At 42.9% G+C, this 21,976-nt stretch overlaps 2 protein-coding genes across 7 annotated transcripts; one reads left to right on the plus strand and one right to left on the minus strand.

Moving 5' to 3' along the window:
- The first annotated feature begins 2,431 nt into the window (after window positions 1-2,431).
- Window positions 2,432-16,438, plus strand: hcfc1a (host cell factor C1a). Of its 6 annotated transcripts, none has more exons than XM_049577810.1 (28): window positions 2,434-2,832; window positions 3,978-4,178; window positions 4,661-4,809; window positions 6,028-6,188; window positions 6,275-6,483; window positions 6,671-6,755; window positions 6,876-6,982; window positions 7,076-7,255; window positions 7,359-7,601; window positions 7,728-7,876; window positions 7,973-8,155; window positions 8,245-8,466; window positions 8,867-8,971; window positions 9,085-9,301; window positions 9,656-9,792; window positions 9,894-10,041; window positions 10,165-10,385; window positions 11,246-12,071; window positions 12,361-12,506; window positions 12,700-12,834; window positions 12,932-13,139; window positions 13,710-13,991; window positions 14,096-14,202; window positions 14,286-14,420; window positions 14,508-14,693; window positions 14,840-15,137; window positions 15,797-15,860; window positions 15,955-16,438. In XM_049577810.1, exons 2-28 carry the CDS (start codon window positions 3,983-3,985, stop codon window positions 15,992-15,994), a joined length of 5,139 nt encoding a protein of 1,712 aa, XP_049433767.1. In that variant the 5' UTR covers window positions 2,434-2,832; window positions 3,978-3,982; the 3' UTR covers window positions 15,995-16,438. The 6 variants fall into 6 exon arrangements, with proteins under 6 accessions (XP_049433723.1, XP_049433741.1, XP_049433767.1 ...); XM_049577793.1 differs by having other exon boundaries at window positions 2,435-2,832; window positions 12,358-12,506; XM_049577766.1 differs by having other exon boundaries at window positions 2,432-2,832; window positions 7,359-7,876; window positions 12,358-12,506.
- A 960-nt stretch (window positions 16,439-17,398) lies between these two features.
- Window positions 17,399-21,594, minus strand: si:dkey-13a21.4 (uncharacterized protein LOC494576 homolog). Its single transcript, XM_049577855.1, has 5 exons — window positions 21,461-21,594; window positions 21,089-21,215; window positions 20,772-20,990; window positions 18,505-18,630; window positions 17,399-18,394 (listed from the first exon to the last, which is right to left on the minus strand). The coding sequence occupies exons 1-5, from the start codon at window positions 21,514-21,516 to the stop codon at window positions 18,308-18,310; spliced, it is 615 nt and encodes a 204-aa protein (XP_049433812.1). The 5' UTR covers window positions 21,517-21,594; the 3' UTR covers window positions 17,399-18,307.
- Between the last annotated feature and the right edge of the window lie 382 nt (window positions 21,595-21,976).

Here is a 21,976-nt window from a genome sequence, read left to right on the forward strand (position 1 = left end):
ATGACTTGCACATGGAAATGTTTTTTGTTTTTGTTTTTTTTTGTTCCAGGATAAGGACAGCACACTGAATCATCAATAAAATATGTAAGTGAGTACCACAGCCCCCTTCTTTACCCTATTCATTTGTACATAATGTCTCCATTATAAGCTGCAGACCACATACAAAACAAGAACAACATACGTCTGCTATCCAACACTGCATTGCATTAAAACTTTGCTCTACAACCGAAGTAAAACACTAGAATGAGACAGGCTGCGCTGTATACTGTGAGCACATTATTTTATTTGCAGTAATTTGATGGCTTTTTCATATGTGTCATTGAAGCAACAAATAATACAATACATTTTTATACTGATAGAAAAAAAGTCTCTCTTTGCTATATTTTAAGGTCAGAGGTCAGGTTCAGCTCTGAAGCTGAAAGGTCATTAGTGTCTGGCACATGGAAACTTCTGTAGCACTTCTGTAGCATCCATAAAAACAGTAGTGTAGTAACTAGTAAACACAGGCTACACAGAACATTTTCTATAAAGTTAGTGGATGATCAAACAGGCATTAAACCTCTGCATAAAACTGTAAAATATATGTAATGCTTTAAAGCCAAAGCCAGTGATACACATCACATAATAGGGTACAGCCCATTCCCCTGATCCTAGAGGAGAAATCAATTACAGTAAGATAAGACCACAAAAACAACAACAAAAAATTCACCACCAAATATATTAATATTAGTGTTAATGTTAATGTTGATATTGATATCTACATGTGTGTGTTTTGTGTCAGTTGACCTCGTCTGGGACAGTAACGAGTCTGCATACAGACAGGAGGGAGAACAGCTGGCCCTCTGATGTAATCAGAACAACCTGGAACTGAATGCTCTAAAAACGGTGGAGATGATTGTCACCCTGGTGGGTCAACAGGTAGAGCGTGTACCATTATGGATGAGTCCTTACTGCAGTAGCATGAGTTCAAGCCCAGCATGCATGCTTTACTGCATATCAACTCATCTCTCCCCTCTGTCTCTCTTTCTCTCACTATCAAATAAAGCAAAAATGCCATTTTTTTTTATGTGGAGATGGCAGTGCACTTCAGGATGAACTGAGGGGGTTCATTCAGGTTGAACTTCCTTCAGGAAGGTACCTCAGGAACTGCTGATGTAGTTCTACTCCAGTGTCTTCTCTGCACATCCATCAGACTACAACGGGCAGTCAGGACTACAGAAAAAATCGTTGGTGCCAGCCTGCCCTCCTTTCAGGAAACATTATTCACCTCCTCAGTAAGGACACAGGCCTGTTACATCACTGCAGACCTTCATACCTAGGACACAAACTGTTCCCACTTTTCTCCGCTGGGAGGCGCTACAGACCACTGTAAACCAAAACAACCAGCCACATGAACAGTGTCTCTCCACAGGCCCTCACTATGATGAACAGGTAACACTACTCCATAGTAACATGAACAATCTCTCTGCAAAAACCCTGTAATAGCAAGCATCCACTTTACCAGTAAATTATATAATTATATAGTTTTCATTTGTGTACTTATTAATTTATACTTGTACATAATAGTCAAATGTTTATAGTAGCCTAGTTTATGTTCATCTTGCTCAGCTTTAATGTCCTTGTCTTTAGCAGTGGTCTGTGTATATTATGTGTACATTGAGAGCAACAAAATAACAAACTCAAATTCCTCTATGTGCACACACATACTTGGCCAATAAAGCTTATTCTGATTCTGAACATCAAGTGCTTTGTGTGATGGTTTTTAGTCTGAATATAAGATCTTCATGCATCCAAGTATCAATTTAGGTGTCCAAGATCACTAGAATAACAGTGAGTTATATGAACCACATCTTAGTTCAGGTTTGATAAAAAGTTACAGGGTTTGACAGCCAAATGTAGTGGGGATGCTGATCCTGCAAATGTGCAAAATCTTAAGTAGCAGCCCCATATTGTACAATAATGTGACTAATGTCCCTTTAATCAAATAGTTCCTTTGATCATCACGTCTGTGTTTCAGAAGCCAGTTTTAAAATAACTTGGGACTATCTTGTGAAACATTTCAGTTTACTGACAAAAACACCCATGGATCTACTTCTATGAACCAAAAGTAGATAGAGAAGTTTGGTAATCTTCTAAAACTTCCACATTTTGGGGCATTTTCTTGTCTTTCAGAGCAGAGAAATATGGCTGGACATGTACTGATTTGAAGAAAGAGGGGAGATGTGTTAATTGATGGTGATAGTAATGCAGTACTTGTATCAGTGGAGGGCGCTCTGATAGTGGGTGTGGGTGTGTCAAGTGTAGTATATGTGAGCGCTATATATGTAAATTAGAGCTTTTACACTATTGTTGTGCATGTATATGCTCATATAAGTAGGGTTAGGGAGGAATAAAATCAGCATCCCCTACAATATTAAAATAAAAGTGGTTTCAGCACGGATGTCGCCATCTTTAGTAAGGGACAATAAGCCTAGTGTTATAACGCAACTTGTTGTAATTTGCTGAAACTCGTGATATGTTTACTTTTTATAGATTTCAAGTGTCCTTTAAAGCACCTCGCTAAACCGAGCATCCTCCGCTGATTCACAATGACAAATAACACAAAGTAAAGGCGTTTCTGTATGAAATGGTCAGCGAGCGGGTCTCTGTCGCCATGTTTACTTTGGGTGACGCCAACTCTCTTCCATTTTCCTCCGCCTCTGGTTGTCAAGAAGATGGCAGCTTCCAGGCAGGCATGAGAGGAAATACTTCTTCACAAATCGAATGAATTTGGATTATTACCGCAAGATCAGACCACATACCCGTGTTTTTGCAATTACTGCATCGAAATAAGTAAGTAAAAATCTGAAATATTTGCGCCTTTCCTTGGTTTGTTATGTTTTGTTGTGGCATACCGCCCGGCCATTTTTCTTGTGGGAGCTGTAGAAGTAGGCCGATTGTCGAAAAGATGGCTGCTTCCAGAGACGGCATGAAACATAATAACACTCTGTTTGTGCAGTTTTACTCGGTTTAGCTGCGTTTCAGGAGTGTTGTTGCAGCGACATTTGTATCAGGTAAAATATGCACGCCAAAATTAGGCGAAATTACATTGCATTTAATTGTAAAATTTGGCGACGCTTTGACAGATGCTAACGCTGTTAGCTTGGGCAAATTAGGTTGAGCAACTAGCCGCTAGCGCTAACGGAGTATAGCAAACGTTTGAATTCACTTGGATACTAAGATTTTACTTTATTCTTTAGTATTTTTAAATATGTTACTCGATAGAAGCTACGGCAAGTGTCTTGCACACCACTGCAGCTGCTATAATACGCTTCAAATATTTCTATAGTGTAAATAATTACGTTGGAGGGATTGCAGAAAATGCTAAGCTTGTTAGCTACAATATGGCGACTCCCAGAGAAGCATGAAAATAGCCGACTCTTGCTAACAGTTCTAACTGTGGATTAAGTTTGTGCTGCAGGTACACTTGGTTCTGCTTTGTTGACCCCCTACAAATGTATTTAATTGTTTTTAAATATTGAGTTAGTATGCCGGTGTACTTGGCTTGCAATCCTCTATTTTTCTTTTTCATTCGCTTCCGCCATTTTTCAGACTGGCAGTAGCGTTAGCGGGGGTTTGTTTGGTTACAAGATGGCTGCTTCCATGGATTGAATTCAATGGTTAGAAATAACTAAGAACAAAACTTAGGTGTATGAAAGATTCACTGTGTTTATTAGCACAACTGTAGCTGCAAATCCATATTAATGGCTATAAACCAGTGGTTACTCGAAAGCTAAACCGCTTTTGTTGTTTTTTTGGATTGAATGTGTTTGTTAACCGAAGCTAACCGCTAACTGTTTTAGCCGCTACGACCGCACTCTGTTTTAGAAGTTAGCCACAGTGCACGGTTAGCTGCTGCTGTTGATAGCCGTTAACGTGTAATCAGTACTGACACTTAAGTAGTTAAGACAAATGTTGCTTTATTGTTTTTCTGACAGAAATCATGTCTGCCCCTGGGTCCGCGGTGTCTGGGACCACGGCGTCGGTTCTGCAGCCGCGGTGGAAACGGGTCCTCGGATGGTCCGGTCCCGTTCCCCGGCCCAGACATGGTCACAGAGCTGTGGCTATAAAGGAGCTTATGGTTGTCTTTGGCGGTGGAAACGAAGGGATTGTGGATGAATTACATGTATACAACACTGGTAAGATTAACTTTGCACGCATAACTTTACTGGTTGATGGTTCACTGGTCATGTTTTACTTAACAAATATGCAAGTGTGAAATAACATAAAATACATTCTCACATTGCGTCTTTGCCTTAAAACAGCTCTCATTTAATGCTAGAGCTCGATTCGTGATGTGTAGAACTAAGTAGCATACAGGCCTCAATAGGCCAAGCAAGTCCGTGTCGGCTTGTATTTGGCCCCCTCTGCTGGGGAAAGGGGTTTGATGCACGTTAAAAAAGGCGGGCTAAAATAAAATGGATGATGCTGGTTGGTTTAAGTATATCCTCTGCCCCAATTTCCTGCACATAAACCAATAAGGTCAGACTAATTCACCAAATTTGGTTTATGTATCCTAAACCCTTGGTGCAGACTTTGGTCTATTTTCTCATTTGAATGACTTGATATGTGTAAGCTTTAAATGTTAACTTTGCTTTCATTATTTTGTTTTAATTTCCAGCAACAAACCAGTGGTTTATCCCAGCAGTCCGTGGTGATATTCCCCCTGGTTGTGCTGCATATGGGTTTGTCTGTGATGGCACAAGACTGCTGGTGTTTGGTGGAATGGTGGAGTATGGAAAGTACAGCAACGATCTCTATGAACTACAGGTAATCTTTCAGTGGAAAATACTTTCGTATTGAATTTCACGTTAAGGTATTGCAGTGTTTTTCAAATCAAAAGTATTGGATGGAACCAAACTTCTCTGGATATGTTAGCTTTATCTGAAATTGCTTTTATTATAGCACATGCAAGCATAAAAGGGAGATGGATTTGTTCATAATACCATCAATGATTTTATATGTAAGCTATCCTGTTCATATTGTAAAATCTAAGCAAAGTGGACATTATCTGTGCATGTGTATGATGTAGAAAAAGAGTGAGAAAATATATAGTTTAAGTTCTCGTTCAAGGCTATAATATAGGTGTGTAGGCAAATAAAATCCATCTTTGCAGTTCCACTACAGACAGTAACAGTAAGTCACTGACTGCAGTTAATTGAAAACATGAATCCTGATTTATCAAATGACGACTTGGAGGTGTTTTGTATAGTTGTTGGGGTGCCATTGAGTCTGCTCATCTTGACTGTGTACTTCAAAGCAGTAAACTAAATAGCTAATGCAGTGCAAAGGTTGTAGTCCAACCCCATCCCACACTGATGAATAACTGCCAAGGGTGAGGAAAAATAATAGTTTCTTAGATGCATTGTGATTCTTTCTTGAGTGATTCAGAATTGACTCATAAAATTCCTTACTCAGAATTCAGAGGATTCACCATGTTCCAGCAGCTGATTAAATAGTTCAGCAGCTGCTTTTCAAAATTGATGAAGTAACTTCTTGAGGAGGACGGGGGCAATCTAAAGAGGAATTTAAATTAGTTTGCCTTAGTTTATTCTGTTGCTGCCAAGTGCACTATGCCAAGACATGTCTTTGTACTGTCCTACTTGCAAAAGCTTCAGTTTGCACACAATGAAGGAAGTGTAAGTTATAAATTTGCTCTGTTTCTAGTTACGACATAAAGCGAGTATGTCTCAATCAAGTTTGTCAACCAAAGTCCAGATGGATTGTCTGCCACTTGGAAATGGAATAGATAAATATTAAATTAAGTAAAAATGGACAAATTAATGAAACATTTGAAATAGGCTTAGTGGTTAAAAATAAATGAATAAAAGTGTGGTTTTGTCATAAGTTTTAACACAAAATTCCTATCAGACTGTCAGAATTGAGGATGAGGTGAACTTGTTTTTGTTACAGCATCTGCAATGACCTTAACAATTTGTACTATGTTGTTTTGACCATGTTTCTTTTTTGTTTGTTTTTTTGATACAGGCCAGCAGATGGGAATGGAAAAAGTTGAAAGCAAAAAACCCGAAGAATGGCCCCCCTCCTTGTCCTCGACTTGGTCACAGTTTTTCCCTGGTTGGCAACAAATGCTACCTGTTTGGTGGACTAGCCAATGACAGTGAGGACCCAAAAAACAACATTCCCAGGTACAGATGTTATTCCAGCAGGGCCCTTTGATGCAAGAGATTCTTGAGCAACGTGAGGGTGACATCTGTCTATTTTTCATTCTCAGATACCTGAATGATCTGTACACACTTGAGCTTCGTGCGGGTTCCAGTGTGGTTGGATGGGATATTCCAATCACATATGGAGTTCTGCCTCCTCCCCGTGAGAGCCACACTGCTGTGGTATACACAGAAAAGACGAGCAGGAAATCTCGCCTGATAATCTATGGAGGGATGAGCGGTTGTCGCCTTGGAGATCTGTGGACTCTCGATATTGGTAGGTTTCTTAAAGTGTGACTGGAACAATTACAGTATAAAACCTGTAAATGCCCCTGCTGGTACCACTCAGAGACTGTGGCTATTTACACCCAAGCAGACCAAAGGGGATTGAACATAATTGCCCAAAGAGCCCCACACTATGTAAGGTTTTTGTATAACGTCCCTCTGCTGCTCATTGTCTCCAGATACCCTGACATGGAACAAACCATCAGTAAGTGGGACTGCACCGCTCCCCAGAAGTCTTCACTCTGCCACCACCATCACAAACAAGTGAGTGAACTGCTGCAGAAAAGCAGTGACATATTGAATGTTGTATATAATCATGTTTGAATTCCCAGAAGAACAGGCTCTGGTCTGGCATCTCACTAATTTCATTTTCTCAATGTGCAGGATGTATGTTTTTGGAGGGTGGGTTCCACTGGTGATGGACGATGTCAAAGTGGCCACACATGAGAAGGAGTGGAAGTGCACAAACACTCTTGCCTGCCTAAATCTAGGTTTGTCTAAGTCTGTATTTGTTACACTTTGAAAAGTTTTGAGTAAAATGGACTTCCCTGGTGTTAATTATTGTATCATATGTGTTTTTGTAGACTCCATGTGCTGGGAGACAGTGTTGATGGATACTCTCGAAGACAACATCCCTAGGGCCCGTGCTGGCCACTGCGCTGTGGCCATCAACTCCAGACTCTACGTTTGGAGCGGCCGTGATGGTTATCGTAAAGCTTGGAACAACCAAGTCTGTTGTAAAGACCTCTGGTACCTGGAAACAGGTAGGTGTGCTGTAACACAGTTTTATCATTTAGACTGATTTCAGTGGCTCAGGTTTTAAAATAGTGTCACTTTTGTTAATTTTTTTGTCCTTTACCTCCCCAGAGCGACCACACGCCCCTGCTAGGGTGCAGTTAGTCCGTGCCAATACAAACTCTCTTGAGGTGAGCTGGGGCGCCGTCTCAACTGCTGACACCTACTTACTGCAGCTGCAGAAATATGACATCCCTGCAACTCCAGCTGCAGCCTCGCCAGCCATGAGTGCCACCCCCGTGCAGCCTCTGAACTCTCCAAAGAGCCCCGCACCGGCTGCTGCAGCACCCTCTGCTCAAAGCCTACCCCAGACAGGTATTACACTTTCGACCAATAATTCTTTCCCAACCCTTCCATATCTGTTGCTGTTGTCACTACACGAGAAAGCAACTGCAAAGAAGTTGCACAGAAAGACTAATTGTCATTTTCCTCATTTTACAGCTGTTTTGAAGGTTGCCGCTCAACAGTCTGCCACAGGCACATCTGTTGTCACAGTCCGCCCCAGCCAGCCTGGGAAATCCCCCGTCACTGTGACATCTCTTCCGCCAGGTGTTCGAATGGTAGTTCCTGCCCAAACCACCCAAGGATCGGTATAAACAGTTTTTATATTGCATTGTTATCATGAAGACTTTGCATGAAATCTATCAGATAAGTGTTTACAAAAAAAAATTCTTTCCTTTCCCCAGCCAATTGGAAGTAGCCCTCAGATGAGTGGCATGGCAGCTTTAGCAGCAGCAGCTGCAGCAACACAGAAGATCCCTCCTTCCTCTGCTGGCACTGTCCTCAATGTTCCCGCAGGTGCCACAATTCTCAAAACAGTAGCCGTTTCCCCTGGCACAACCACAGTGAAAATGGCCTCTCCAGTCATGGTACAGATCTCACTAAACCTTCGCATGGCTAACATTGTGTGCATTCTGTAAATCAGAGGTCAATTCTTAAAATAATGTTGTGCGTCTAGGTCAGTAACCCAGCCACCCGGATGCTGAAAACTGCTGCAGCCCAGGTGGGCACAGCAACTGCGTCCTCTCCCACCACCACCAGACCCATCATCACTGTGCACAAGTCTGGTGCAGTCACAGTGGCACAGCAGGCCCAGGTGGTAACCACTGTGGTTGGAGGAGTCACCAAGACCATCACCTTGGTCAAGAGTCCCCTCACCATGGGCAGCAGTGGCACTCTGGTAAGAGAACAGGACTCTGTAGCACAGTGTAATACTGGAACACCACTCTAAGAGCACCCTTTGGTGCTTTCACACGCATGCTGTATATCATCTTCTGTAAATTGTTTTGTCGCACTTGGTGTGTACGTTTTGTTTTTTAATGATTTGTCACACAAGATGGTGACAACATGCACTGAGCTTGAGCCAGTGGGGGAGGGAGTAAAGGTTGGCCTTCAGTGACTGTTGGAGAATTCTGCTAAGAAAACAGGGAGCATGATGTTAGTGATCTGCATGACTGTTGGTCAGTTAGAGCTGAAATGATTTATAGAGCCACCAGTGGTTCACCTTCCCACTGAACTCCCTGTGCTGTCCGATGTTTTCTGGCGACTCATGAACTTGAGTCTCTCTCCTATGTCGGCAGATCTCCAACCTTGGCAAGATGATGTCTGTGGTACAAACCAAGCCAGTGCAGACATCAGCTGTCACAGGCCAGGCTTCCACTAACCCTCTCACACAGATCATACAGGTCAGCTATCTGCATGAGTGCAGGAAAAAAACAGGAGGTAGCTTAAAACTCCTGAGACAGGCACCAGATGTGTTTCTCCAAATGGTTTGCATAACGTGGGCCTCTCTCCCCAGACAAAGGGTCCCCTCCCAGCCGGCACCATCCTGAAGCTGGTGACCTCTGCAGATGGCAAGCCCACAACCATCATCACCACTTCCCAGGCAGGAGGCACAGGAAACAAGCCCACAATCCTCAACATCAGTGGTGTCTCTCCTACCACCACTAAGCAAGGCACCACCATCATAAAGACCATCCCCATGTCGGCCATCATGACACAGCCTGGAGCCACAGGTCTAAACTTGCTCAATTTTACTGTGTCACAGATGTGTATCATAGTAACCATTACATTTATGACTGAGAGCACTTTTTTGGGGTTTTGTTGTTGTTGTTTCTCTTTGTTTTTATCTGGTTGGAATTCCAGATGAGCAGTGTTGGCATTTCACAACAGAAGTAGTGATGCTGCAGTCTTAAGTTAATTTTTTTATACTGTTACCTGCAACGTTTTAACCATATTGGCAACTAATGTGAATAAAAACAATGATACAAACTATTTGCAGGTGTAAATTAGCCAAGGCCTGGTATTCGGGTAGTGTGTCCTGAGATGACATAATTGTACAAAAATTTACTTTGCTTTTGTCCTTGCAGGTGTAACAAGCAGTGCAGGCATGAAAACGCCTATCACAATCCTTACCACAAAGGTGATGACCACTGGAACGCCTGGTAAAATCATCACTGCAGTGCCCAAACTTGCCACTGCCGCTGGCCAACAGGGACTGACACAGGTAAGCTGACGTTGTGCAGTAGTCTTTATAGATAACAGTTTTGATGTGCTGCCTGTGTATGTTAAACGTGAGGAGACTAAACCTGAATTGTGTATCTCCAGGTGGTTTTGAAGGGTGCTCCAGGGCAGCCTGGCACTATTTTGCGCACTGTGCCCATGAGCACAGTCGGTGGTGTTCGACTTGTTACACCAGTGACGGTGTCTGCTGTTAAGCCCACTGTCACCACTCTGGTTGTCAAGGGGACTACTGGTAAGAATAACTGTCATTTGATTTCAGTGATTTATTACTGGATCACATTAATATGTTGGTACATATTTTGTACAGTTAACTGTTGATTCTTTCATCTTTTAATACTACTTGCTTTCCTTCCAGGTGTCACTACTCTTGGGACAGTCACTGGCACAGTCTCCTCAAGCCTGGCAGGAGGCACGGTGGACAGTTCCAATGCCTCTCTGGTCACCCCCATCACCACACTGGGAACCATTGCTACCCTGTCCAGCCAGGTCATCACCCCAGCTGCCATAACTGTGTCAGCTGCTCAGACCAGCCTGACCTCTGCCTCCGCATTGCCCTCCTCTACCATGACAGTGCAGGTAAGACCCTGCAGGTCACTGTCCCTCAGCTTGTCCTTAGCATGTTAGTCAGCAGGATATAAAATCATGGCAGCAGTGTGTGCTATAAGTGTTTAATTACCACATTATAAGTGAAGAAGAAGGCTGTAAAGGTCAGGGTGTCGACGCCCGTTGTTGAAACTACTAGGGTTGGGTACCAAACTCAGTAGTCTAAAGGGTACCATCTATTATGTCAGTACTATAGAGTACAGATTCACATTATGTCAATTGGTGTCAAATTTTGTCACCTCAGAGCACATCTGGGTGACAACGCTGAGTTCAGGTAGGAGGTGGAAATGCCCCAAAGCTGGAAAGCCAGCTGTGGAGCTCTGTCAGCTTCCCAGTGAACGAAAACTAATGCTGCAGCGCCGACAGTTTGTGTCTTGTCTTTTTTCTTTTGTTTTATTTTAGAAACAGCCTAATATCACTGCAGTTTGTGATTGTGTTTTTTTAAATTACATACTATTCCACATATTTGTCAGCTGTGTCTAAACATATTGCAAGAGAGATGAGCAGACACACACAAGCAAGCAGACAGACAGAGACTTAGCTCTATAGCAGAATCGCTTGTTGACCTGCACACAGTATACTTCAGAGAAGAAGAGAGAGTCAAGTGCTGGGAAAAAAAGGTTCAGTTGAATACTGGTACAGAGTTCAGGGTACTGGTATCATTTCAAATATGAATGGTACCCAATCTTAATAACTGCAGAACAATGACTGAGCTACTATTTGAAAAATTGGGATAAGAGCAATGGACAGAGAATAAAAGTATTTCGTTTTGACAATGAAACATGCTGCATGACTTAAAAATAATTTGGATTGCTTCACAATATCCTGCCCAGAACCAGCCCACCCAGGTGACTCTGATTACAACTCCCAGTGGTGTAGAAGCTCAACCAGTGCAGGATCTCCCAGTGTCCATCCTGGCTTCACCAACCTCCGAGCAGCCCAGCTCCACTGAGGCTGGAGCAGCTGGAGAAGGCTCTGGGACCGTCACCCTGGTCTGCTCTAACCCGCCCTGCGAGACCCATGAGACCGGAACCACCAACACAGCAACCACCTCTTCTGCCACCATGGGAGCAGAAAAGGTCTGCTCTAACCCGCCCTGCGAGACCCACGAGACCGGAACCACCAACACAGCCACCACCTCCTCTGCTACAATTAAAGCAGGACAAGTGTGCTCTAACCCGCCATGTGAGACCCATGAAACAGGCACCACCAACACAGCCACAACTGCATCATCAAACATGTCTACGCCGCGTGTGTGCTCCAATCCACCATGCGAGACCCATGAAACTGGGACAACTAACACAGCAACCACAGCATCGGCTAATATGGGAGGAGTACAGCAGATTTGCTCCAACCCACCCTGTGAGACCCACGTGACCGGCACCACCAACACATCCACCCAGGCATCATCTAACATGAATGCAGGCCAAACGAACACCGTGCAGAGGGTTTGCTCCAACCCGCCCTGCGAAACACACGAGACAGGGACCACCAACACCCCGTCCACAGCCACCTCCAGCATGGGAGGTGACCAGACCAGCACAGCTACAGGCCAGGTCCAGAGGGTTTGCTCCAACCCGCCATGTGAAACACACGAAACCGGGACCACCAACACAGCCACCACTGCCACCTGCAGCATGGAGACAGGCGAAGGCACAGGTAAACCCATTTATACTGTTATTGCGTCAGCTCACTAGGGTAATGAAATACAGCAGTCCAAAAATGAGCAGTCCCGCTGAAACCTTTTGTTTGCTACATTCAATTCATTAGCTTTTAATCATTTGTGTTGTGATGTTCATTATCTCATTTGTTCTTGCTCTTTTAACAGAAACAGCAAAAATAGAAGCGCTGATGTGCCACATTTTAGATTCTTGGGTGGCATCCAGGACGTACAATGGATTTATTGTATGAAGTCAAAGTTAAATTATGTTTTTGTGTCTACCAGCAGCCCAGCAGACAGAGGAGGCAACAGAAGGTACCAGCAGCACAGAAGTGGCCTCCACCACTGCAGCAACTGGCATGGTTACCACCACCCAGGGCAGGGCCATCACAACTGTCACTCAGTCCACACCAGCTCCTGGACCCTCTGTACCTGTAAGTGCAGTAATTTACTGGCAGAATCATTAAATGATCTCACGACCACAGCTGAGTCATGGTAATCTCAGCAGATTTCTGTCTGAAGACTGCATGTCTTTAGCTGATAGCATTATGTGGGAGACATCATTTCCTAATTTTTTTTTCCCCCCATTATGACCCATCTGTATGTTTCAACTTTGTGTCTCTCCAGTCGATCTCATCAATCACAGAGAGCGTGAGTACTGCTGCCAGCTCCACAGAGGAACCGATGCAAACTGATGAGACGGCATCAGCGGAAGCTGCACCTGCAGTGGAGGGAGCCACCGCGATGGAGACGCAAGCAGAGGTAAATACAGTGCAATGTCACAAAAAAGCCAGTGTGGGCCTGAAGTCCATTCAGTCAAGGATATATTGTCTATATGACGTGCAATGTGTTCTCTCAGGGAGAAGCAGCCACAGCTACAGCCTTGAATTTGCCCTCAGAGCTGATGTCCGAGGGTCAGGGTGCCACACTCATGGTGACAGGGCTGTCGGACGAGGAGCTGGCTGTTACTGCAGCGGCAGAGGCTGCTGCTCAGGCGGCAGCTACTGAAGAAGCCCAGGCTCTCGCTATCCAGGCTGTGCTCCAGGCAGCCCAGCAAGCCGTAATGAGTGAGTTCAACTATAGTCATTAGTTCAATGGTGTTCATTATGTCTTTAGTTTCTGATAATGACTTTAGTTGTTCTTTTATCTCAGACATGTTAGGATGTTACATACCTTGACATGTTTCGGCAGAAACTTCCACCTTCCTCAGAAGTGTCACTTGGTGGTGGTTGTGACGCGTCTTTATCAGATGGTGGCGTGACCCGGTCACACCTCCCTTATATCAGCTGATTGACATATCAACTGATGAAGACATAACCACCACCAAGTAACACTTCTGAGGAACGTGGAAGTGTCCGCCGAAACATGTCAAGGTATGTAACATCCAAACATGTCTGAGATAAAAGAACAACTAAAGTCATTAACTATAGTCATTGTTCTCTGCTTATTTGGTTTTGATTTGAATTTGGACAGTAACATCATAGTTCAAGGTTTGTCTCTAGTAAAGTGGGGAAAAGACATGGAAAAATAAATGCATTCTTTGCTCTCAAACAGTTAACTGAATTATTCATCAATTTCTCACAGGGCTGTCATGGTTGTAGCCTGTTTAAATTCGTAAATATTTTGTATGTGTACAGATGAAGGTGATTCCACTGGAGAGAGCCAGCAACCCACCAACATCCCCATCATGTTGACCCAGCAGGAGCTCGCAGCGCTGGTCCAACAGCAGCAGCAGCTGCAGCTGCAGGAGGCTCAGGCTGCTGCACAGCAGGCCAGCGTGGACACAAACTTGCCCACTGAAGGTCTTGCCCCTGCTGACAGCCTCAACGACCCTTCTGTCGAGAGCAACGGACACAATGAGATGGCTGCCGCAGTCACCAGTGCAGTGGCGTCACTGCTGCCACGCACCACTGCTGAGAGTAAGACTTGGTGTTTTTTCGTTTTGTTTTTTCCTCAGTAAATACCTTGGATATCTTTTTGTACAGTAGATTGACCTTTCTGTGTTGTGCCTTTCACTCCACAGCACTCGCTCCATCAAGCACATTTGCACCCTCTGTATCAGTGGCAAGTCCAGCCAAGCTGCAAGCAGCAGCCGCACTAGCAGAGGTCGCCAACGGGATTGAGGGAGAGGTGAGTTATTGTACAACATCTGGCTGGTTCAGCAAGGTCAAAGAGAGAAGAAATGTAACCATGTATCATTTGTTTTCTCACAGAAGCAAGCCCCTCAGCCAACCCCCGTGAAGCCTGTTGTAAAAAAAGAGAACCAGTGGTTTGATGTTGGAATTGTTAAAGTGACAAATATGGTTGTCACACACTTCTATGTGCCAGGAGATGATTCTCAAGGAGATGTAAGTGTCTCAGGAGGCTCCTTTCATGCTTAGATGACTGTGTGTTAGTGTGCTCAGTGCATCTCTAATCTCTGTTTTGTTTGGTAGGATGACTCTGGCATCATGCCAGACTACAGCCAGATGAAGAAAATGGAGCTGCAGCCTGGAACAGCTTACAAGTTCCGTGTTGCAGGAATCAACGCTTGTGGTCGCGGAGCTTTCTCCGAGATTTCTGCTTTCAAAACTTGCCTACCAGGCTTCCCAGGGGCACCCTGCGCCATCAAAATCAGCAAGGTAAACACATCAGTAAAGCCCTTTGGCTTGTTGTCCTCTTTCTTTGGAATTGATATACAGGTGTGTAAACATGACGATAACACCAGCTGTTCTCATGAGCCATGCTTTCAGGCACCATGTAATAATCTATTACTCTCCCTCCACAGAGCCCAGATGGTGCCCACCTGACCTGGGAGCCACCCTCAGTGACGTCGGGGAAGATAATCGAATACTCTGTGTACCTGGCTATCCAGAGCAACCAGACAGCTGAAGCCAAGGCCTCCACCCCGGCACAACTAGCCTTCATGCGTGTGTACTGTGGACCCAACCCCTCTTGCTTGGTGCAGTCGTCCAGCCTCTCCAATGCCCACATCGACTATACCACCAAGCCAGCCATCATCTTCCGCATCGCCGCCCGCAATGAGAAGGGCTACGGTCCCGCCACCCAAGTTCGATGGCTTCAAGGTAAGCAAACAGATTCACAAACCTAGTCCTAAGGCCTAGTCCACACGCATACAGGTATTTTTTGAAACTAGGTTTTCCCTCCTTTGTCCATAAAAAAACATCATCAACACACACGGTTTTAAAGAAGACCCTGTCGAAATAAAAAAGCAAAACACAATTGAAGTGATGTCAAGAGCATGCCAAACCAACAGGCAGCAATATATCCAATCCTGGCACCGCGCAAAGACGATGATGGCCAATCAGAAGGCTACCTGAAGCACTGACCTCCATGGCGCGATCTGGCGCATCTGTTCCTTAATATAGTGGAAGATAATTTATGTGAAAATGTAAAAATCCTGTTGATGGGGTTAGCGCCAGCACTACAAAGGAGGTAACAGTGCACACTCTGATGTTACAAGCTAAAAACTTATCTGTCTACACGTCACATAAAAAACAGAGTTTCTGAAAATCTTTGCCCTGGACAGAGGTTTTCAAAAGATGAGTTTACAGTAATCTAAAATGTAGTTAGTGTGTGGATGAAAAGCCAAAACTCACACAGACAAGCTATGTTTTCAATAAACACATGTACGTGTGGACAAGGCCTTATACCCAAATATTAGTAAGTAAGCAGGTCTTTATTGGGCCAAGAGATATATGTTAACAATTTTTCTGCTCTGTAGAATCCGGCAAAGATGCTGCCTCTGCAAAACCGGCCCCCAAAAGACCAGGCACCTCTCCTGATACGTAAGTCCAGTATTGATGCCGCATACCGTGCACACAGGCCACACTGATGAATAAAACATGCAAACTCACTCTGCTTTTATGTGTGCTCTTGCAGTAAGGCTACTGGTCCAAAGAAAGCAAGGACGGACCAGTGAGGTTGCCCAGAGATCCCTCCCAGTCTTTTGTCCTTTTTCCACTCGCTGTCCTTTTATCAGGAAGACTGACCTTCACCCCTCCTTCACCTCCTCATCCTCATCCTAATGTCATCCTCCACCCTCAAGTCTCAGATCAAGACAGCATTGGAGGCAGAACAACCGTATGAAGCTGAGATGAAAGTCAATCTGAGAGATGTTTCTGTAGATAAAAACCCTCCTTCTTCCTCGTTCTGTTGGTTGTACTATTTTTAGAGCAACACAAACTTAGAAGCACATTATCTTTTTCAGTCACATCCCCTTCCATCGTTTAACATCTATTTTTGGCTTGTTTCAGTAGTTGAGCAGTATAGAGAAGCATTTACATCTTTCACAAACTGGGAGCCAGCCTGAGCGCAATGTTACCTTTTTTTTTTTTTTTTTTTTTTTTTTTTTTTTGTCTGTTTTGTGAATCCTGGGGGGATGTAGAGAGAGACTACACAAAATGATGTACAGTGTTGAAAAAGGCTGTGGAGGCATTAGCTTAGATGAGAGGAAACATCGGTATGGATACAAATAAAGCACTTGTCCTCAGCGACAGAGGACATAATTTTTTTTTTTCCTTTCCTTTTTGCTCAAATTTGCTTCATCGAGAACCAAGTCTGTAGTCATCGTACTGGACTCCAGTCTCCTGGTAATGTCATCACTGTGTGCTTTTTACCCCAAGATGAGGACTGGTTGCCGACACTTCAAAGTGGACAAAAAGAAAAAAAAAGACGACGAAGAGATTTGTAGAGAATGAATGACAGACTTTGCTAGGACTGAGACTTGCAGCACACACAAAAAAAAAAATCTTGCAAAATCTTCCCAAAAAATTAGCAAGCAATGACGCAGAAGATCTTTTGTGTAGTTTATTTTTGTATTTTTTAAGCTTTTTTTTTCTCCTGTGTGTATGTGTATGTTGTGTGCATTTTTAAAAACATCACTTTTTTTAACTGTTGTTCATCCCCATAGTTTGTGTTCGTGGGAAGACCGGTGGCTGTGTTGAGGTTGCCACTATATTTTTAAAAATCTTCATTCAGTTGGTTGTATGTTCTTGTTGTTAACAGGTGGTTATGAACGAGAGAAAGACTTTTGTATTTGTTCCAAGTAGAACCCGCAGAGGTTATAGGACTGAAGGGAACTTTGAAGTGGACCCAGGGAGAGGAGAGTTTTTACTTTGTTTACTACTCAATGCTTGTGTTGCTTTGTTTGCCAAACATGGAATTTCACGGGGTATGAGGAAAACAACATCAGATCTTTTCATACCTTTTCCCCTGATATCCCGATCAGTTGTCCTACGCTTTTTATGCTCATGAATGTGGTGTCTAACCTCTTCTTTAATTTTTAGAATGGCAAATTATATTAGTAGACATATTTTCCCTATCCTATTGATGTATGTGAATCCATTTAATAAATTTTAATTTTTTTTTCCTTCCACGGCTCTGTATTTCAGACTACAGATGGTGTGCAAGCTAACTGTGATGTGTAAACCCGTATGTCTTTGAATGGGGATGTCTTGGGAAGAAAGCTTACATAGCCGGAGTGTACTCACTTGTAAATTAGTTCGTTCATAGAGCAAGAATAAAACAAACAAAAAAAAACATCTTGGCCTTTTATATAATTACCTGTAACAAACTGTTTTTACATGTTGGTCATCTCTTGATTGCCTTTTGTGTCTTTACTTATAAAAGAAACAAATATATATATATAAATATATATAGTCTCCCTGATTGTTCTAATTTGCTTCTGTCAAGCTGATTCACTGTAGGAGTCTGAATCACTGCTAGGTTCATTACAATACAAGGATTTGTACAGGGAGGAGGTTTCTGACCGGACATGAGTGTATATCTACTTTGTAAGGGCGGATTCAGTTGTGATGGTAACGGCCAGGAAGATCAGAGCCAAGGTGTTCGCTTGCCGCCTTTTCTCCGGCTGGCGCCTTGGCTTCCGTTTGTGGTTTCTCCCAATTTCTTTCTAGAAATGAACTTTCTCTTCATATGCATTCATAATTTTTGTGTGTGTCAGTGTGTCTGTTGAACAAAACTAGACATGCATGCAAAAGCAGTGTATTTTAGTAGTGATGCCTTAAGTTAGACCATAAGCTGAAGGTTCTCAAAAAAAGAAAAAAACATTTAATGAGTTTGTTCCTCTCTCCATGTGGTATACAATTGTGTCCTTTCCTTCCACAGTACCTTTGCTGGGTCACTATTTTTGCACCCTCGTTAGATAGGTCATCATCAGCAGTGTCGAGGTCTCTCTGAACTTTTCCCTCCCACACTGGGACGAGTGCTGCTCTCAGCACTCACAGGTGTTGCGAGTTTCTCTCGGCTGTTTGCAGGTTATCTGGAAATGTCCTGTATTTTCCAATGTGTGTTTTTTGTACTGTAGGGAGTAATGTATCTTTTATCATCAAAAAATAAACATGTTAAACATATGGAGATTTTGTGTCTTTCTTATTTTTCACTACAAAGATTAAGAAGTGACTCAATCACCTGTCGTAAGCCGCTCTGAGCCGCTCTCAGAAATGACTTTTCCACATCTAGATCCTCCTTTGCGCTTCCTTCAAAGTACTCTGCTCCTATTTCCTCACACCACTGCAGGGCCTTCCTGCCAGACACCTGCAGGGAGAGAGTCACAGTTCGAACATCAAACAGGGCTGACATGACAGCAGAGGGCGCGTAAAGTGCAACAACAATCTCAAAGTCACAAATTTAGTTCTATAATAAAGATGTGAGCAAGATGTGCCGTAGAAATATTTGGTGACAAGCTGCAACACTGGGAAGTTATTTCTTACATCATGTACTATTGTACTATTAGAGAACAGCTCACAATTAATGAAATTTACTTTCGCACATTTCTCAACTCATCCTTAACATTTAGAGTAAGTGCATTTCTCTGATCAATTCATACAAGCAGCACCACACAATGGATTACTTACAAAAGCCTGTAACCTGCTCATAATCCTTTATTTGTTTCTCTAAAGTAAATATGTCACTACCATCGGAGTGACGGTCCTTTTGTCACTGTTTACAAACAAGATAGTCAAAATGCGTAGTCATTGTTAACAATGTAACGTGTTAATGGCTAAGGTTCTGATGATAGTGATTTAAATTGCACAAAGCTGCACTTCTACTTTTCCTGTATGGCGCATATATGAATTTCAACAATACAAAGTTACACATGATTGTATGACGGAGATTGATTGCGAGAGACAGGGTGATATTTCCATTTATGTCTTTACTGTTTGTACTCTAATTTGTTGACAGACTGTGTCACTGCCATACACAAGGCTGTTTTACAGCACCACACAGCACACAAGAAAAACATACAATATTAGAAATGTAAATATAAAAAACACCCCTGAGGCAGAGCTGGACACGCAGTGCTGTGTGGGGAACTGCAGTGCAGTCTTTCTACATGTTCCTTTCTGTCAGGCCAAAGATTCTCATCCACATCACAGCGGATATCTTCTCTATCGATGCAGCACAGAGAGAATCTTTTGAAACGTCTTATCCTTAAGATAAGATGCACCCATGAGCTATTTCAGAGAACTGCTTGATCAAACACTTCGCACATTCCCCTTCATTAATGAAAGTTGAGATTCACCTGAGAGCACGTCATTAATTCAGGACACGTTTACAAAAATTGTTTGATAGAAATGTATGGGGAATATGTTTGACAGATTGGATTGATATGACAACCGATTCAGCAATTTAGCATGTAATAACTCATGCAATGAACTGATGCCTGGATGTTTTGAGGGGTAAAACTGTTCAACAGAGAACCAATATCATACATTTTGATCAGCATGACAAGCAACTGATGATGTAGCAAACAAAAATCGGTGATGGAGGAAGTATTCAGATCTTTTACTTAACTAAAATTAATAATTCCACAGTGCAGAAATGCTGTTACAAGTAAAAGTACTAAAATATACTGTAAGTATCAAAAGTAAAAATACTAATTATGCAGAATGGCCCATCTTAGAATATTATATATTATGTTACTAGTTTATGATTATTGATGCATTCACATGTTCATCACCTTAATGTTGCAGCTTGTGAAGATAGGTATCAAAAGGTATCAAATACATGTAGTGGATAAGTATAATAATTATAACAACATTCAAATTACACCAGTTAAAGGGACAGTTCACTCCAAAATCAAAAATACATAGGTTATTTTTCCTCTTAAATGTGGTGTTATTTATCAATCTAGATTGTTTTGGTGTGAAGCGTGCATGTACTCATGGACAAGGGGCTTGTGCTTGTGACAGCCCAAGATGTAAACATTAATGGCGTCATCCTCGGCTGAGCTGTAACATCAGTGGTGCCAGGTGAGCTAACAGTAGATGTACATTTCCTTCTTGTGATGATATGGATGGCTGGCATCATTCAGTTTGAAGGAAAATAGTTCCTACATGAAACTGCTCACAACAAGGTCTGTGGATTATCTTGAGTGGCCGGGTCATGATTTCTGGAAAGAGATATCGCTGTTGAGTTTTTCAGATGTATTATTTTGGCGCTTTGAGCACCACAAGCCAAGTGCCATTGAGTTCCATTATATTGGAGAGAAGGCAGACATCTCTACAGCTGATGTCTCCTACATCAAGCAACTCACACCAAAACAATCCAGACTGATAAATAGCGCCACAAGTAAGAGGAAGAATATGTATTTTTGATTTTGGGATGAATGGTCCCTTTAAACTTTTGCATCTATGGTTCACTATGTCACTTTACAGGATGGCACTTTCACTGACCTCCCTGTCGCTCAGGTCAGTCTTGTTGCCCACTACAATGAAGGGGAAGTCGGATGGGTCCTGGGGCTCGCCCTGGATCAGAAACTCCTTCCTCCACTCCACCAGGGCAGAGAAACTGGCTCTGGATGTGACATCAAACACCAGCATGCAGCAGTGGGCTCCTCTGTACAGAGGTGTCCCCAGAGACTGGAACCTCTCTGTACCCGCTGTGTCCCAGATCTAAAGGAACATTAAACCCCCCTTTAATATCACCATGTACTGCTGCTCCTGCATGGATGTGTGGCGGTGTCTCACTGTGGCTGTGCAGGTGGACTGACCTGCAGGTTGACTGTGTCCCCGTCTATGGTGACTGTTTTGCAGAGGAAGTCAGTGCCGATGGTGGCCCGGTACATGTTGGTGAAGCGGTGATTCACATATCTGTTCATGAAGGAGGACTTTCCCACCCTGTGTAAACATCATACAGAGGTACAACACATATCTCTCTCCTTTCACAGACATCTGGCAATTCGGATTTTTCACACACTGCGCTGTTATAATAATAACTTTTCGGAAAATCCAGTAGAATTTGGACCGCAGGATTTAATAAATCTTAGAGTAAATGAAAGTGAAACAACTGTCCACGGCGCAGTAAACACAAGCTTTACAACAAGATACAATAACATTTTAAAAACGAAGCAAGTCCTCGTTACCCGGAGTTTCCTATGAGGATTATTTTCAGTGTCACCGGACTTTCTGTGTCGCTCATGGTCACATCTGTTGGGCTTGATTTCCACTGGAGCTTCAGCTGCTGCTGCTGCCTTCAGGAACCCTTCGGAATCGTGCCTTTCCAACATTTGACGCATGTCTCAGTGGTGTGTCATGGTGATTTTAATCAGGGTGTTAGAAACATTGAGTCTGGGTCTAACAAATTAATATTATTTCAACTGTATAATAATAATAATAATAAGAAGAAGAAGAAGAAGAAGAAGAGGAAGAAGAAGAAGAAGAAGAAGAAAAGTAAAAATTATTATATTTTTTTTTAATGTAGTAAGGAACACTACTATTTTTTCAAAAATGTGCTCTCTTTTACTGTTAACATAACTTATTGCTCCTACCTACCTAGTTGCACTATTGTATCATACTGCAAAACTTCACTAAATCACTGAAATCAAAAGGCCTATATTTGGGACAGGCGTCTATATGGGACAGGCCTATAAATCCTTTTT

Source organism: Epinephelus fuscoguttatus, linkage group LG1 (assembly GCF_011397635.1).
Source record: "Epinephelus fuscoguttatus linkage group LG1, E.fuscoguttatus.final_Chr_v1".
Lineage (NCBI taxonomy): Eukaryota > Metazoa > Chordata > Actinopteri > Perciformes > Serranidae > Epinephelus > Epinephelus fuscoguttatus.